Raw genomic sequence first — 15,219 nt, forward strand, 5'->3', positions numbered from 1 at the left:
TGGAGAGGAGGTATAGATTGGACATCCGCAAAAACTACTTCACAGTTAGGGTGGCTAGGAGCTGGAACCAACTTCCAAGGGAAGTGGTGCTGGCCCCTACCCTGGGGGTCTTTAAGAAGAGGCTGGATGCCTACCTGGCTGGACTCATTTGAGTCCCGTTTTTGTTTTGGGGTTTTGTTGTTCTCCCGCCCTGGCGGGGGGTCGGGCTAGAAGATCTGCTAGGTCCCTTCCGACCCTAAATCTATGAAACTATGAAACGTGTGGATGCTTTTATATCAAAGTAAACTGCCAATAAGTTTTTTGTATCCTAGCCAGGAGGAAAGAGTTTGAGAGTCCATGCATTTGCCCTGCATTTCCTAATGTTGGAGGCCATTGTTAGCACTTGAGTTCAGATATTAGTAGCAAGAAATACTGCTACTGTTTTTTTATAGCAGACTTAAAAAAATCTTCCATTTTGATACCAGTTACTACATAATCAAAAGTTTGGGTTTTTAAATACAATTGCAAATATTTAGGTTTTCAAAAATGTCTTGGAAGTAACAATAGGATATTATATGTGGTGATTTTAACTGGACGTCCTTATCTGTACTATTAATAACACTAAGTTTGACATTCTTCAAGTTTGAATGTGGTAGTTCCCTTTGTTTAAGGTTTACTTTTTTATTTCACACAGACTGAAAAAGGAGAGTAAGCTTCTGGTTTTATCTCTTGGGATGTTATGCCCTTGCCCAGGGCTGTCCAGTGTCCGACTTCTACACCCTTGGGGGCTGCACGAGATGCACCACCCAGCCACTGCCCCATGCTATACTGCATGCAAGTGCACCTCCCTCCCCACTGCTGCACCATGCGGATGCAATTTCTCCCCTAGTCCCTATCTTTCTTCTTCCCACTTCCCTCTCCCTAAGGTATAGGGACAAAGCTGCATCCAAAGAAGGGAGTGGGGAGCCAAGAGACAGCCAGGGAGAATAGCAGCCAGGTGAGAGTCTGGGGCTGCAGATTAAAAGTTCATAGGTCACAAAGGCTGCCAGTTGGATAGCCCTGCCCTAGCCTAATGCTGTGAAGTATAAGCTGGCAATGATATTAGAAAATAATTTCATATAAAAAAAAAAAAAATTCATTACAGTTAAAAAACAAAACAAAACAACACCAACCCCCCCACACCCCGAAATGAAATGTGAAAAAAATCCCAAAAGCATCGCTGTTAGCGTAAGTTTAGGAAAACTGTTTTTATAATGCTGAAATTTTGAATGTAAATAGACTTAGCAGTTAGAAACTGCGCAGAACTCAAGAGAACATTTATAAAAATGTTGTACCTTAGAATTGGGAAGACGTATCTCCATGAGATCATTGCAGGTTTATGGATTGGTCAGATCTTATTCCTGGACTTCTTGACAGCTATCACAGGACATGTGGACACGTACTTTTTTAGACTTCGTGAAGTAGTTATGAAACTTTTTTTTTTGTGCTAATGCTTGAGTCTTTGTTCAGTGCCATGGTTCTTATAATTAAATATCTGGTGGCTTAATTTTTATTCAGTAAATCCTTTAAAATATGTTTGTTTGTTTGTTTGTTTTTTTTTTCAGCGCTGTGACATCGGAGATGCGTCAAGGGGAAGTTTGTCTTCATATGCCTATATCCTTATGGTGTTGTACTTTCTACAGCAAAGAAACCCACCAGTTATCCCGGTTCTTCAGGAGGTAGGTTTTTGGGGAAGAAGTAATGGAAGAAATTATATTCCCTTTTCTAAATGAAATACAAGAACCCTTAGTCCTGTGGGTTAGAGCAGCGTGCTCAGCCTCTGGCCTGTGGGCCAGATCTAGCTCCCAGAGCTGTCACGTATCCCCACCTGACCAAAAATTTGGCAGTGGGGGAGCAGTGGCTGCTCCCATGCTGCCAAATTTCTGGACCCGTGGGAAGTCCCAGGGGCCAGATAGCATGGCCCTGTGCCCTAGATCAGGTGTGCAAGATGGCATAGGGCCCAATCTGGGTACACAGGACTAGTGTGGGTGGTGCCAGGGCCTGATCTCAGTGCACAGGGCCCAGTCTTGGGGTGCAGGGTCAGGCAAAGGCAGTGTGGGGCTTGATCCGGGCCCAATCCTGCCACTCAAGGCCCAAACAACCTGCTTACAGACTAACCCCTATACTTATCTTGCCTGTGGACTAAAGGTTGAGCACCACTGGGTTAGCAAGACAATTAAAAATGCTGGGTTGCTTTTCGTCATCCTTTTCCTAAATTCTACTGTGTAGTATAGATCAGACTTATTGAGAAAACTGCAGGAAAACTAGGAGTGTATATTGTATCTAGTTTGTGCTGTTGCATTCACTTTCTTGGTGTTTGGCTATAGGGAAAAGGAAAAGAATCAGTCAGAAAGGATGCGTGGTGATGTAATTAGGAGCTGGGAGCTCGACACCCCTGGGTTCCAAGTCCAGCTCTGCCATTGATTTGCTGTATAGCTTCAGGCAATTTAAGTGCTTTGACTCAACTTCTCATCTGTCAAAGAAGGGAGAAGTTTAGCTGCCTTCCTGATGAGATGCTGACAAAAAATTTAACTGGAAAATATTTATGCAGCACTTTGTAATTAGTGTTTTCTAAGCGCTGAGAATTGTTCTAATAAAATAATACGTATACCTCCATTGCACCTCAGGTTGGAATGAACTACGCTGATGCAATCACCTTCCTTTACTTGCATATAATCTAGTTCTGAGAATTATCCCTGCCTGCCTTTTCTCTTCACTGCATACAAGTGTCTGAGCTGCTCCAGCTGAGACTCCAGTTGATTCTGGAGACAGTTGTTGCCTGGCTACTTCTTGGAGTGCATTTAAGTTCCAGTCAAATCTTTCCTCCGTATAATGAAATTATGCTCAAAATAAGTAGGTCCGCTATGGTCTGCTTAACTTGAGATTTTAGTGAAGAGGGAGCAGCTGGTTGCAACCAGATGGAATGACTTTGTGCATTTCTTCATAGTCATAAAGAAAAGAAAAGTAAAATACCAAAATATTTGATATAGGAGTAGGATTGCTTGCATTCAGTTATATTCAAATGGCACTGGAATATTTTCTTTGTGCTTCCATGCAAACATATCAAACTACAGCTGAAATAGAAAACTGTTTTGAAATATATCGTAACGAGCTGTTTTACAACTAGTTTACATTTACTTGAACCCAGTGTGCCATTGACTAATGGAAATGTAACTGTTCTTCTATGCTGCAGATATTTGATGGAAAACAGATTCCGCAGAGAATGGTTGATGGGTGGAATGCCTTTTTCTTTGATGACATGGAAGAACTGGTAATGTTCTAATTCCAAAGTATTCACTAAAGCATCAGTCTTGTCTATGTGGGGAAGTTTTGCCAGCTATGCTAGTCTAAGTTTACTAGTATAGTTAAGTTGTTATAATTATTTCAACATAACTTTCCAATATTCTGAAATAAATGGCTTTGGGGAGGGACGGGTTTAGCTTAAACGCCTTCCAGAGCGACAAGCTGAACAAGGAAAGAACTCTATTCCATCAGCATAAGAGTGCAGCACTGGGAGTTAAATCACTATAACTACAGAGGTTAAAATTCACACCTTAATTTATATAGTTATAACTGTCCCATGTAGACAAGTTCCTACTTATGGTATAGCTTAGGGGCGGGAAAGTACTTTGTTGGTTGTACCTGTATAAACTGTGTCTTAAATTGCATGTAGAAAAAGCGTTTGCCTTCTCTTGGAAAGAACACTGAATCACTAGGAGAACTCTGGTTAGGGTTGCTGCGATTCTACACTGAAGAATTTGACTTCAAGGAATATGTGATCAGCATTCGGCAGAAGAAACTGTTAACCACCTTTGAGAAACAGTGGACATCCAAATGCATTGCCATTGAAGGTACTTTATTGGATTTCTGTTCTGTTACGTAGCAAGAGAAGAACGCAGTTGTTTAAGGGATCTCTTCTGGTGATGCATTGGATCTTACGGCAAACCCTGGTTAATGCTTCTGAGAGTTCAGTTTGCCAGTATACACATGGGAAAATAAACTCTTAACTTTTAATATAACTAACCCAAAATTATCTTCTCCCACCTATACTATGAATATACTTACCATAGGACCATCAACATGGAAATATATTCATAAAATGCAAGAGAATTTTGCGTTGTAACATTTTATGAACTCCTACATATTTTTCCTCCTTTATACAGATCCTTTTGACTTGAATCATAATCTTGGTGCTGGAGTCTCCAGAAAAAGTAAGATCTCAATGCCTGCTGCTGAACTTGTATACAGCAATTTTTACAGCAAGGTGCCTTTGTTTTCCAATGATTTTGTCCTTTCTTCAACAGTGACCAATTTCATAATGAAGGCATTTATCAATGGGCGAAAACTGTTTGGTACCCCATTTTATCCAGCAGTGGGAAGAGAAGCTGTAAGTTCACATGGTTTGTTGTACAGAACTTGTACATGTTTTCCTTTGTTCATCAAAATGGGACATTCAGAGCAAACTGTTGTACTTTCTTGCTCACTTCCATAGCCATAAGACATACAATGAGTTTAATAATATATACAACTCAACATAAGGCTAAGTACCAAGCAAAGTATAGTACTGGAAGCAGAATTACAGTCCTGTAGGCATTTTCAGCATTCTTGGAAGGTGGGCTGTATTTGTATTGGGGCTCTTGGGCTATATTTGTATTGGGGCTCTTGGGAAAGCAAGTGTTACCTTGGCAGCTTCCCAGGAACACTAGAGTTGTGATAGAACAATTGATTTAAATTGTATTTGAGAAGAGCGGGGAGTTAGTATTGTCTGTATTTTATTTGATTAAAACTCCAGAGCTGGGGTTAGTATGGAGGAGTCCTTTTATATGCCTATCTAGACCCAACTGCCTTTGGTTATAAATGCATATTCCAGTATTGGGAGTCAGTGCAGATCATCTCTCAGAGTATAAACAGACACTGTGGAGTTTCACTGGCGCTTACAGGGACCGTTGTCCCGAAGAGGCCAGGTCCCTGCCGCTTCTGAGACTTTGGGGACCTAGTCCTGTAGGACAGCAACCCTAGGTGCCACACCCTAACTTGGGGTGCATCTCTGCAAGAGTGGAGGTGGGTCTGCAAGTGGGTTGGCAGCAAGATGGGTGTGCCAGGGGAATTCCCAGCACCTACAATAAGCAATCAGATGTCCTCCTCTTTGGCCCCTTCTACACGTTACAGGTATCACACAATTAATCAGTTAATTATGCATTACCTTGAGACCAGCTACACATGCAAAGTATTTATCATGCCATAAAAAGCTCTAACCAGCTATGAAGTTAGACCTTGAAAATATGTACTAACTTTATAGCTGGTTACTATCAAGCTTTAATTTTGCAGCAGCAGGGTCATTCCTACGGTTAGGAGCCCTGACAGCTGACAGGGCTCCCAGTCGCATGGGAGAATTGTGCCAAGTCGGGACTGGGAGTCCCACAGCTGAGCTGACTTAGCCACAGCAGCTGCTGACTGTTACAATACTAGAACTAGGAAGCAGCACCCTGCATGTGCCAGGACTGAGTGTCCCGTAGCTCCAGATGCTGGGTTCCGGCTGTGTGCCTCCTGGTGCCCGGGCCCAGTGGTCACAGCAGCCACGCGGGTGCTACCACAGTTCCCAGCCTCAGGGGTTTCATGCAACTCCAAAACTGGAAGATCCTGGCAGCTGCATCTCCCAGCCCCAAGAATGCATTGGGCCCAACCACAGCTGAAGCTCCCAGCTGTGGGAGCTTGCTTCTTGCTGGTATATTGGGAGCATTGCACCCCCCTGCACCAGCAGTAAGGCATGATGGGATCTAATGTGCAATGCCTCCTGCCATGCACATGTGGCATGGTAGGAGATGTGATTGTGTGGATCATGTATTAGATCCCATTGTGCCTTTACCTGCACATGTAGAGGGACCCTACAAGGCATCACAAATTGTGACAACGTTTGGTTACAACAATGTTTTTAGGCACTTGGAGTGCAACAGGGGGCTAGGAAGTCTGTTTGATTGTAACTTGTGCCACCACAAAAAATGTTATGGCAGCACAAGAGTACTGTTTGTCTGCACCCTCAGAGAAAAGCATATAGGACATCTAGGAGTGAAAGTCTAGAGGTGCCACCACCCTTTCAGTCTCTGAAGGAATCTTTCCTGCTCTTCACCATCTGTTTTGTGTTAGTAAATGAATCCATTTTCCACTGTGATAGTCTTATGCCTTTCTTCAGGAATACTTCTTTGACTCCAAAGTGTTGACAGATGGGGAGCTGGCACCTAATGATAGATGCTGCCGTGTCTGTGGAAAAATTGGTCACTACATGAAAGACTGTCCAAAAAGGAGGAGGTGGGTAAACTATGCAAAACTGTTGTTTGAAATTAAAATTTATTTAATCCAGACGGTCCTATTTAGTCAACAGAGGTTTTATGATGTGGCAATTTAATACCAATAAGGAAAACATTGCATTACAGAGAAAATAAAGAGTTTTTTGTATCTCTGCTTCCAGGTATACATCTAAACATGCCACTTTGCAGTGTTTCCTCAAAGGAGTGTTCCCACATATGCGCACACATCAAATGAGCAAGATATGCGCCAACAACATTCTTGAATTATCTGCTCTTAATTACGTGCCATTGTGTAGCCTTTGTTAGTAATTATTTTTGTTGTTTAGATCAGGGATATAAAAGATACAGTCTGTGGACCAGATCTGGCCCACAGAGCCCTATCCAGGTCACATGTTGCCTGTGGGTTTTGAACTAGACCTACATGCCACATGTGGCATGCCTTGGCCCTGCATGCTGCATATGGTGTACAGAGCCAAACCAGGGCGTGGGCTGCGCACAGAGTGTGAGCCGCATCCAGAACACAGACTGGTCCTGTGCCACTCATCCGCCTTGCCTGCCCTTATGAGTTTGTCCCTGGTTTAGATTAAACCCTTTGAGATCAAGCCATGTCTTACTACCTGCTTTTATAGCACACAACTTAAAAATGGTAATAGTGGATTATATATTTTGACTATGATTAAAAAGAAGCAAAGCATAGGAAAAGATATTTATTCAGTTCTTCACTTTCATTCCACTTTGGCAAACCTTCTCCCTAGCTTCTTCCAACAGTTAGCATATCAAAGAACGTTACTTTTTCATTCTGCATTAGTCAGTGTTTTTACATGCTAGGCCCAGGTTGCTAACATAGCCTTACAGAGAAGTCATTCATACCTATGCTGTACCTAACAAAGGGGGTAGACAAATGTATATTTGGAGTTTCAAAAGGGAAGGGAAGCTGCTGTTACAGACAGCAGCTGTTATGCTATAACAGTTGTGTACACAAGCCTATAGTAATACAGATGTAGCAAACCTGCACCAGCTTTAACCCTGCTTCATCAAGGATTTAAGTTTGAACAATTTAACTCATGTGCATGTATCCGAGTATAACAATGCTGTGAACTCCCGACCATCAACAGCTCTCTCCCAATCTGAAACTGCTCTAAGTGCACATTTATCTAGTAAGCTCATTAACTTGTCTCAAACCATTCTTCCCTAACAAGAACAAGTTGAGGTAGTTTTTTCTTGAGGCTCTGAGGTGGTAGTGTTCCAGTTCATCTAGTGTGTGTGTTACCACTTCAATGGCAAAGGAATTACAGAACTGTTCAGAGATCTCTTCTTCTTTGGCACCACTGTTAATGAACTTTATTGTGCAGGCTGAAGAAAAAGGAGAATGAGAAAGATGATGAAAAAGAAGTGAAAGAAGATGATAGGGAAATGCGAGAAAAGAGATGTTTCATCTGTGGGGATGTGGGACATGTTAGAAGAGATTGTCCTGAATTTAAACAAACTCGACAGAGAAATAACAGCGTACCAGGTAAAAGTAGTCTTGTGCGTGATTGTTGTTACTGGATAATTCTGAGGCCCTTTGCTTTTACAGCATTCATTGCCATCTTAAATTTGCAGAACATGACATTCACTGTCCTTGTAAGCATAAATGTCTTCCTAAGTACCCTCTTTCACTAAAAGGGATGTTGCCTCTTGAAGAAGAGTTTTTGAATGGGTGAGCGCAAAAAGGTGTGTTCAAGTCATCTTTCCATTCTTTTGATCCTGGACAAGCTGGGGGATTAGTTTGGATTCCAAGATGACTTCACCTCAAGAATAGTCACCCTGTGGGCTGGTTTGCTGGTAGAGGATCACCAGAATGCAGAAATGAAGTCTAAAAGCATAAGCACATACTGGGTCAGACCAGTGGTCAATCTAATCCAGTAGCCTGTCTCCGGCAGTGGCGGGAGTGGTCGCTTTATAACAGTGGTGTTCAACCTCCAGTCCACAGGCCTAATCCAGCCCATGGAGTTGTCATCCAGCCTATGAGACTTGCAGCAGGTCTGGACACTTGTTGGTAGGGGAGCAGTAGCAACATTAATTGCTTCCAGAGCTGTGGCAATTAATGGTGCCACCAGTCTCCCACCACCAAATTTCCAGGTCTGTGGGGGGCTGTGCAGTCCTGACAACATGGCCCTGGCATGGCAGATTGCACAGCTGCCCAGTTTCCCTGCCGCTGGATCCAGTGTGTGGGGTTGTGCTGGCATGACAGATCACACTCGCCAACCAGCCCTGTGCACTGACCCCATGCTGTATCTGGCCAGAAGATTGACCCTACACATGGTATCCAGCCCATGGACTCTCCCCGTGCCATTGTTCCAGCCCATGGGGCCAGAGAGGTTGAATACCAGTGCTTTAGAGGTAGCGTATTTAACCAGGTATATCTAGAGTGATCTATCCTCTATTCATTACCCTCCCTGGCATCCATAATTGGTTTAGAGATGCCAGAGAATACATCTCTGACTGTTCTTTTTAATAGCTATTAATAGATATGTTGTCCATGAATTTGTCTCATCCCTTTTTGACCCTCGCTATACTGTCTGCCCCTACAACCTCTGGTGGTTATGAATTCCAAAAGGTACCTATGCACTGCTTAAAAAGTTATTTTTTGTTCTAAACCTGTCTCCTACTAATTTCAGGGGGAGCACCCTAGTTCTAGTATTCTGGGATTTGGCGACTAACAGTTCCCTGTTCACTTTGTCCACCCACTTCATGGTTTTGTAGACCTCTATCCATATATACCACTTCAGCTTTCCAGGTTGAAGAGTCCTAGCCTTTTTAGTCTGTCTTGGTATGGCAACTACCTCATAATCCTGATCATTTCCATTTTATTTTGAATTCCCTTCTTAATGATTCTCAGCATGTTGTTGGATTTTTGGTCACCTCTGCACCTTTTGCTGATGTTTTTAGAGAGCAATCTACACTACCTCCAAGGTCTCTTTCCTGAGTCATAACAGCTAGTTCAGAACCCAGCATCATGGATGTATTCTCAAAGTTATTTTTCTCCGTGTGCATTACCTTGCCCTTGTCAGTATGTGAAATTCATCTCCCCCCCTTTTTTTTTGCCTGCTCGCTTAGCTTGGTGAGATCTTTCTGCAGCTCCTTTCTTTCAGTTTGGGATTTGAGTACCTGAAATAATTCAGTAGTCCAAGCTACTGGTACACCCATATCGCATCACAATACTACACCAGGTTACACCATCCATGTCTGGTGGATGTGTAAAGTTGGCTGTGACAGCCATGCCATCTCAGAATTTCTTTCTGTAACTGCAGTTTCATCTGTTTCATGCCACCTGATCAATGGAAAGCGGCCAGAACAGGGATGAGGATATAAGTTCTTGTTCACTGAACCCTACAGAGAAATAGACAGCAGATGGCACACTCTGTTACATTCTGTGGCCACAAGCAGAAGGTGGCTTGCCTAAAACTAAGCTTTATTTGCCTTATTATACAAATAATATTCCTTTTATGTTGCTTACCCTTGTCTGTATTGAAGTACTTTGTAACTGAAAGTGGATTTTGACAGTCAAGGTCAGAGATCTTTCACAGAGAGATCAGTGGTGCCCAGATCCAGAATTTTGGATGATACGTCTCTCAGAATTATAAGGATCTTTGTCGCATCTATTCCTCAGTGATGAAGTGCTGCTTCTCATTGTCAAGAGTTGTATTAAGGCCACAAGCATTGGATCCCCAGGCACAATCTAGTGGTCAGAGAGGGTGCAATAGCAGTAAAGATGTGAGAAAATAGCATGCTAGGTGTTAGGACTTCAAGTGGTTAAGATCACAAAGTCCCTTGGAACTGTGTGGAGACAGATAATGAGCTGGAAAAGTGGAGTAAGGTGTCTTTGGGAGGAAGGGATTAAAAATATAACTGTATTAGAGTGGGAAAGGGGGATATACTTGAACTGACCTATTAATATATTTGAACCTTATTTAGGGTTATTACAATGCTGCTTTTTGTACATCAGATATCATAGACTGATATTGATGTTAACTGAATGTACTATTTATGAACCCACTAAAAATATCTCTTGGGAAGATCTTCTCTCCCTGTCTCGATTTGGAATTGTAACATGCTCAGTTACATACTTGGGGTGGTGCAGACACTAAGGCACATGGTTGACAGCTCAGAGGCCTCAAGTTCAAGGTCATAACAGGCAAGGTTCTTTGGGTAAATCTGATATCTTTTATTAGGCCAACTCAAATAGTTTGAAAAGTTCTTCTTAGCAAGCTTTTGGGCACAAACACCCTTTGTCAGGTTGAGGAAGCATCTGCAGATGGTCTGTTCTCTTCCTGGATGAAGTGGTAAAGCAGCCAGAGGTCAGTACCTGTGCAAGAAGGCCACTCAATTAAAATGTAAATTGAGGTGGTCAGTAGGTGAGAGACAGGTGAGTTGGGGGGAAATGAATGTAGCTGTAGTCGGAGGATGAGAGACAAGAGGGTGGGGGGGAAGGGAATGAGAATAGCTGGTAAAAAGTGGAGCATTTACATGGGGAGTCAGATTTAGGCAGGTTGGATTTATGATACATGACACAATGTCTATATTTAGTCAATGAATTTTTGTATCCAGTAGGCTGATGAAGTGAAGTTCATAGGTTTGTTTGTGAAAGGTATTTTGTAAATTCCCTCTGAGGACTAGAACTGAGAGATTGGAGAGAGAGCGATTGTCCTGTGAGAAGCGTGCACCCACAGGTAATTGGGTATTCTTGTCGTTGGTAGATTTTCGGTGCGCAGTCGTTGTATGGTTTCTCCTACATATTTTCCATCAGGGCATTTTGGGGCAGGTCATATCAGAAGCACTCACAGTGCAGCCTGTCAGGTTCCAGTGAATGTGATTTCTGCTAAATACTTTGTCACACAAGGACATGAAAAAAGGAAAGGGAAGTCTCATACTGTGAATAATAGAGATCTTGTTTTTTTAGCAGGCCAGAAAAACAACACTAATTTTAATGTCAGGAGCAGTCACTGTTGTAATGGAACGTTTCCCGCTCTGTGCTACTTCGTACCTCCCTGATTCGTGAAGGTGCTGCTGTATAATGCAAAAATTATTTCTTTTAAGTAGAGAGACTGTTTAGGATGAGGGAGGGGTCTTAGGCTGCAGTTGCTGAGGAAGGACTGGACCTTGATGGTTCAAAATTTCAGAATGAGGCAAGCTGAGCAGATGTTAAATAAAAAGTGATTGACATAACTATAGTTGTATAATTGCCATAATGAATAACTTCCTTTAAAATCACTTAAGAAGGAAACACAGTCTGGTTTCAAAGTATTCTATTTTACTCAACATTCAGGTATTTTATAAATAACTGTCTTAAATTGCCTGATTAGTGTATAAAATAATAGTAATAAAAATCATGATGGTAGTAATAAATACAATGATAATGATCACACAAAACGCTTCATAAACATTAACAAAGTGTCCATCCCTGTGGAGTAGCTTAATCTAATCTCATAAAGACTCAAAGGCTTTGGCTAAAATTTTCAAAAGCATTTCAGTGACTTAGCCTTGATTCTAATTTCAGAAGTGCTTTAGGTATCTAGGTAGCTGTAAGTTGAGAGGAGTTAGGATTCCTGTGTACATAGGATGTAGGATCATAAGTGATAAAATATACTTAAAAAAAAATATTTTCCTGTTTGTTTTTTTGTGAAAATTGTCCTACCATTGGTAATGCAGGTAACACCCAACTGTTTCTAGTGGTGGGGGAGGAGTGGGTGGGCACTGGTTTAGATGGGACTCCCATGTCTGCTGGCTGAGAGAGCCTTGCCTCTGCTGCAATTCACATTGATCAAAGCAAAGTGCAGTTTCTCATTATGCTTCATCCATTGCTGACACTTGTCAATGGAGAGGAGTTTTGCCCCTCTCTGTAGGACAAATGACATTAAATTATTTGTCCAAACCACATGGCGAGTTTAGATTAGAACTCAGGGGTTTCAGGCTCCCAGGCATATGCTCAGTCTCCTATAATATTATCTCCTGTAATTTATAGTCAGATGTCTTTTTTTTGATACTTTCTTTAGGTGCTCAGTTGGTCCGAAGCCTGGTGAATCCACAGCTCGTGGCTGGGTCGGTTCAACAAGTGGAACGACCCTTACGCACTAGACAACCGTCAGAATGTGTAAGTTCTAATTAGTTTGATAGTTTTGAAATAAAAGCCTTTTACCTGTAACAGTCAGCAAACCTGGTCTGTCCTACTAGAATGTAATATGCTGTTCTGGGTAATTAAGGACAATACTGCCCTTAACACTACATTACTGATTAGTGAAATTATTTGGGTTGCCAAGGAGTGTTGCTTGGAGACCATGTATAGTCACTCAAAATGGAAACTGTATGGACAAGATTCATTCTGTGCATGAAGCAGTTCTCAAAGACCATCATTGCTGAGTCAGGATACCCCAAGAGGCTGAGCTTTGAACCCTGTGCCTGTTCTCATGATAATGAGAACTTGAGAAGTGCATGTAGGAAAAGCTGAAGTTCAGCTCAACTCTGCTGTACAAAAGACTGCAGTTTGGGGAGGATTATGATTCTGTCTCTGTCCCTGGCTTAGGAAATTGGAGTCTGCTGGGGGGGTGACCATCAAAGATAGGGGAAGCAGAAGAGGAAAAGAGTCTTTTCATGGAAAAACTGGGACGCTGGTATTTCCCACCTAAGGTGTGACCAAAGTGGAGAAAGTCCAGTATATTAAAGAAAAAAGTTTTCCCGACTTGTTTGTAAAAATTGTCTCATCACTGTAGAGCTAGATAAACAGCTTAACTTCCCCCAGGTGAAGTTTGTTATCCAGAAGTATTTAACTAGTCTCAGCTTCTGGCATTAAGGAACTCCTTAGGTACAATACAGCAGAAATTCATTGATTTTGAACTAATTGTCTGCTATTTGAATCAATAAGTAAGCAAACACACAGGCATGAAAGCTGCTGCACCATAACTAGACTTTGTGCAGTTACTTTGAGAACTGTACATTTTAGGTATAGAGTGTAATATTTTGTTAATTCATTAGCAGTTGTCCTGCAGAATATTGTAAAGATGATGCAGTCCTGTAACTGTGCTGCTTCCCGAGTGATCTGCTATTACGAGTGGGTTTGAGGTTGGAAGCAAGTTCTCAATTGCTACTTTTAAACTTGTATTTGATCTGTTAAACTAGTAATTGTCTCTGCCAGTTCTCTATTCTTGTGTTTTCTTCTTGATTTGATGCCCCTTACACAGCAGCAGGGACCAGTCCCAGCTTTGCCCATAGAAAGTCACCAGGCCTGTCACCTTAAAGAGCCATTCTACGGGCTGACAGTGTGAAAGAGACACCCAGGATTGGGAAAGAATTAAGAGAAGGGCTAGTCCCTCTGGCTAATAAAGGGAAGTACCTGCCAATCTAGGCCTAGGGAGAAGCAGCCAAAGGGGACTGACAAGCTGTGCAGATACTGTGTGAAAAACAGCAGCAGCAAAGCTGGGAAACTCTCTCACCAGCCAGCCTAATTCATGAAATATTCCTTTTCCCAGTGGCAGCAGCTAGCAGCTCTCCCACCTCTCTCTTACTCCTGTATGTTGCTGGAGTAGGGATGAGCTTGGAAAGCAAGAGATTGGGCTGCTGCCAGTGGTTTAACATTGCTATGCTCTGAGCCTCTGCCTCATATCAGGAAGTAAAGGATGAGACTGGGTCCTCTGAGTTTCAATTTCTAATTCAATAGGTTAAATACATTGTTTAAAAGTATTGAAAGGCAGCTCTGGAAACGCCCAGAGAAGTGCACTGACCAGTGAGAACCACTCTTGCAGCCTAGCCTGAGGAGGTTGGGGTTGGGGAGATTGTAACTCTTGCAATCTAGCCTGCTGGGGTTTTGTGAGAATGAATTATGTTGTGCAACTCATGGCAGGAGAAATGGGAAGGCTAAGAATCAGAACCGTATATTTGCAGAGCCTCAGTAGCCTGGGGCTGTTCTTGTTTGATATGATGTTTCTGATGGAGGGATGTGCTATGTACAGTTACGGGCCAAATTATCTGCTGGAGAAAATGGGAATCGGTGCAGTTGCCTGTTAACACCAGCAGCGACTTTAGCTCTGCCCATCTCCTGAGCTCAGGGGGTTAACGTGTTTGTTGTGGAGCCCTCTGCCTTCCTTGTGAGAATCGTATGCATAGGCTTCTTGTTAAAGAGAAACACCATGACATAGCTAGTAAACTAATCAGAAATACATACTTTTTTTTCCCCTCCAGTCTGATTCGCATCAGTCATCTTACTCTCCACAGCCTCAGCAATTTACACAGACTTCCTCTCAGCCAGCCTCCATTAACCAGACTCAACCACAGGCAATATCCCAGTCTAAGCACGTTCCGCAGCCACAGCAGGGCACGCAGCCACCCCATCAGGTCCAGCTGCCTTTGTTTAACTTTCCCCAATCTCCCCCAGGTCAGTATTCTACCTTGCATAACCTGGGACTGCTTCAGATGCACCACCACCACCACCACCACCACCACCAAATTCAGCTCCCCAACACTTCATGGCCTATTCACGGGCCCGTTATTCACTCTGCACCGGGTAACCCTCCTCATTCTGCAAATGTTCCATTTTCTGTGAGGTCTGGCAGCGGCAACACCACAAATAACCAGAGCAGTGTAAGCTTGAATGATCCCAGTATCATCTTTGCACAGCCTGCTGCCAGGCCCATGGGAATCCCCAGCACTTCTCATGAGGGACACTGGCACAACCCTGTGACTCCAAACTCTCTGGTGAACAATGGCACTGTGGGGAATTCAGGTAACTCTTCTCTCTTGTATCAAACATCTCAGACGTTGTGTACAAATGCTAAGTGTTCTAGAACCAGTTAACTCTTTTTTAAAACTATTTTAACACCCCCCCCCCAAAAAAAAAAAAAAAAAAAAAAAAAAAAAAAAAAAA

At 42.6% G+C, this 15,219-nt stretch overlaps 1 protein-coding gene across 9 annotated transcripts in view; it reads left to right on the forward strand.

The window, feature by feature from the left end:
- Positions 1 to 15,219, forward strand: part of ZCCHC11 (zinc finger CCHC-type containing 11) — a 93,655-nt gene that overhangs the window by 72,671 nt on the left and 5,765 nt on the right. For 8 of the 9 annotated variants that reach the window (XM_019501295.1, XM_019501300.1, XM_019501298.1 and 5 more), the window contains 9 exons: positions 1,584 to 1,697; positions 3,212 to 3,289; positions 3,692 to 3,869; positions 4,182 to 4,229; positions 4,323 to 4,405; positions 6,209 to 6,324; positions 7,676 to 7,836; positions 12,359 to 12,456; positions 14,538 to 15,078. In XM_019501295.1, the coding sequence (XP_019356840.1) occupies positions 1,584 to 1,697; positions 3,212 to 3,289; positions 3,692 to 3,869; positions 4,182 to 4,229; positions 4,323 to 4,405; positions 6,209 to 6,324; positions 7,676 to 7,836; positions 12,359 to 12,456; positions 14,538 to 15,078 (1,417 nt within the window). The other variant, XM_019501301.1, reaches the window with a different exon arrangement.

The sequence above is a fragment of the Gavialis gangeticus genome, unplaced genomic scaffold, assembly GCF_001723915.1.
Source record: "Gavialis gangeticus isolate Ggan-Ray unplaced genomic scaffold, GavGan_comp1, whole genome shotgun sequence".
Taxonomy (NCBI): domain Eukaryota; kingdom Metazoa; phylum Chordata; order Crocodylia; family Gavialidae; genus Gavialis; species Gavialis gangeticus.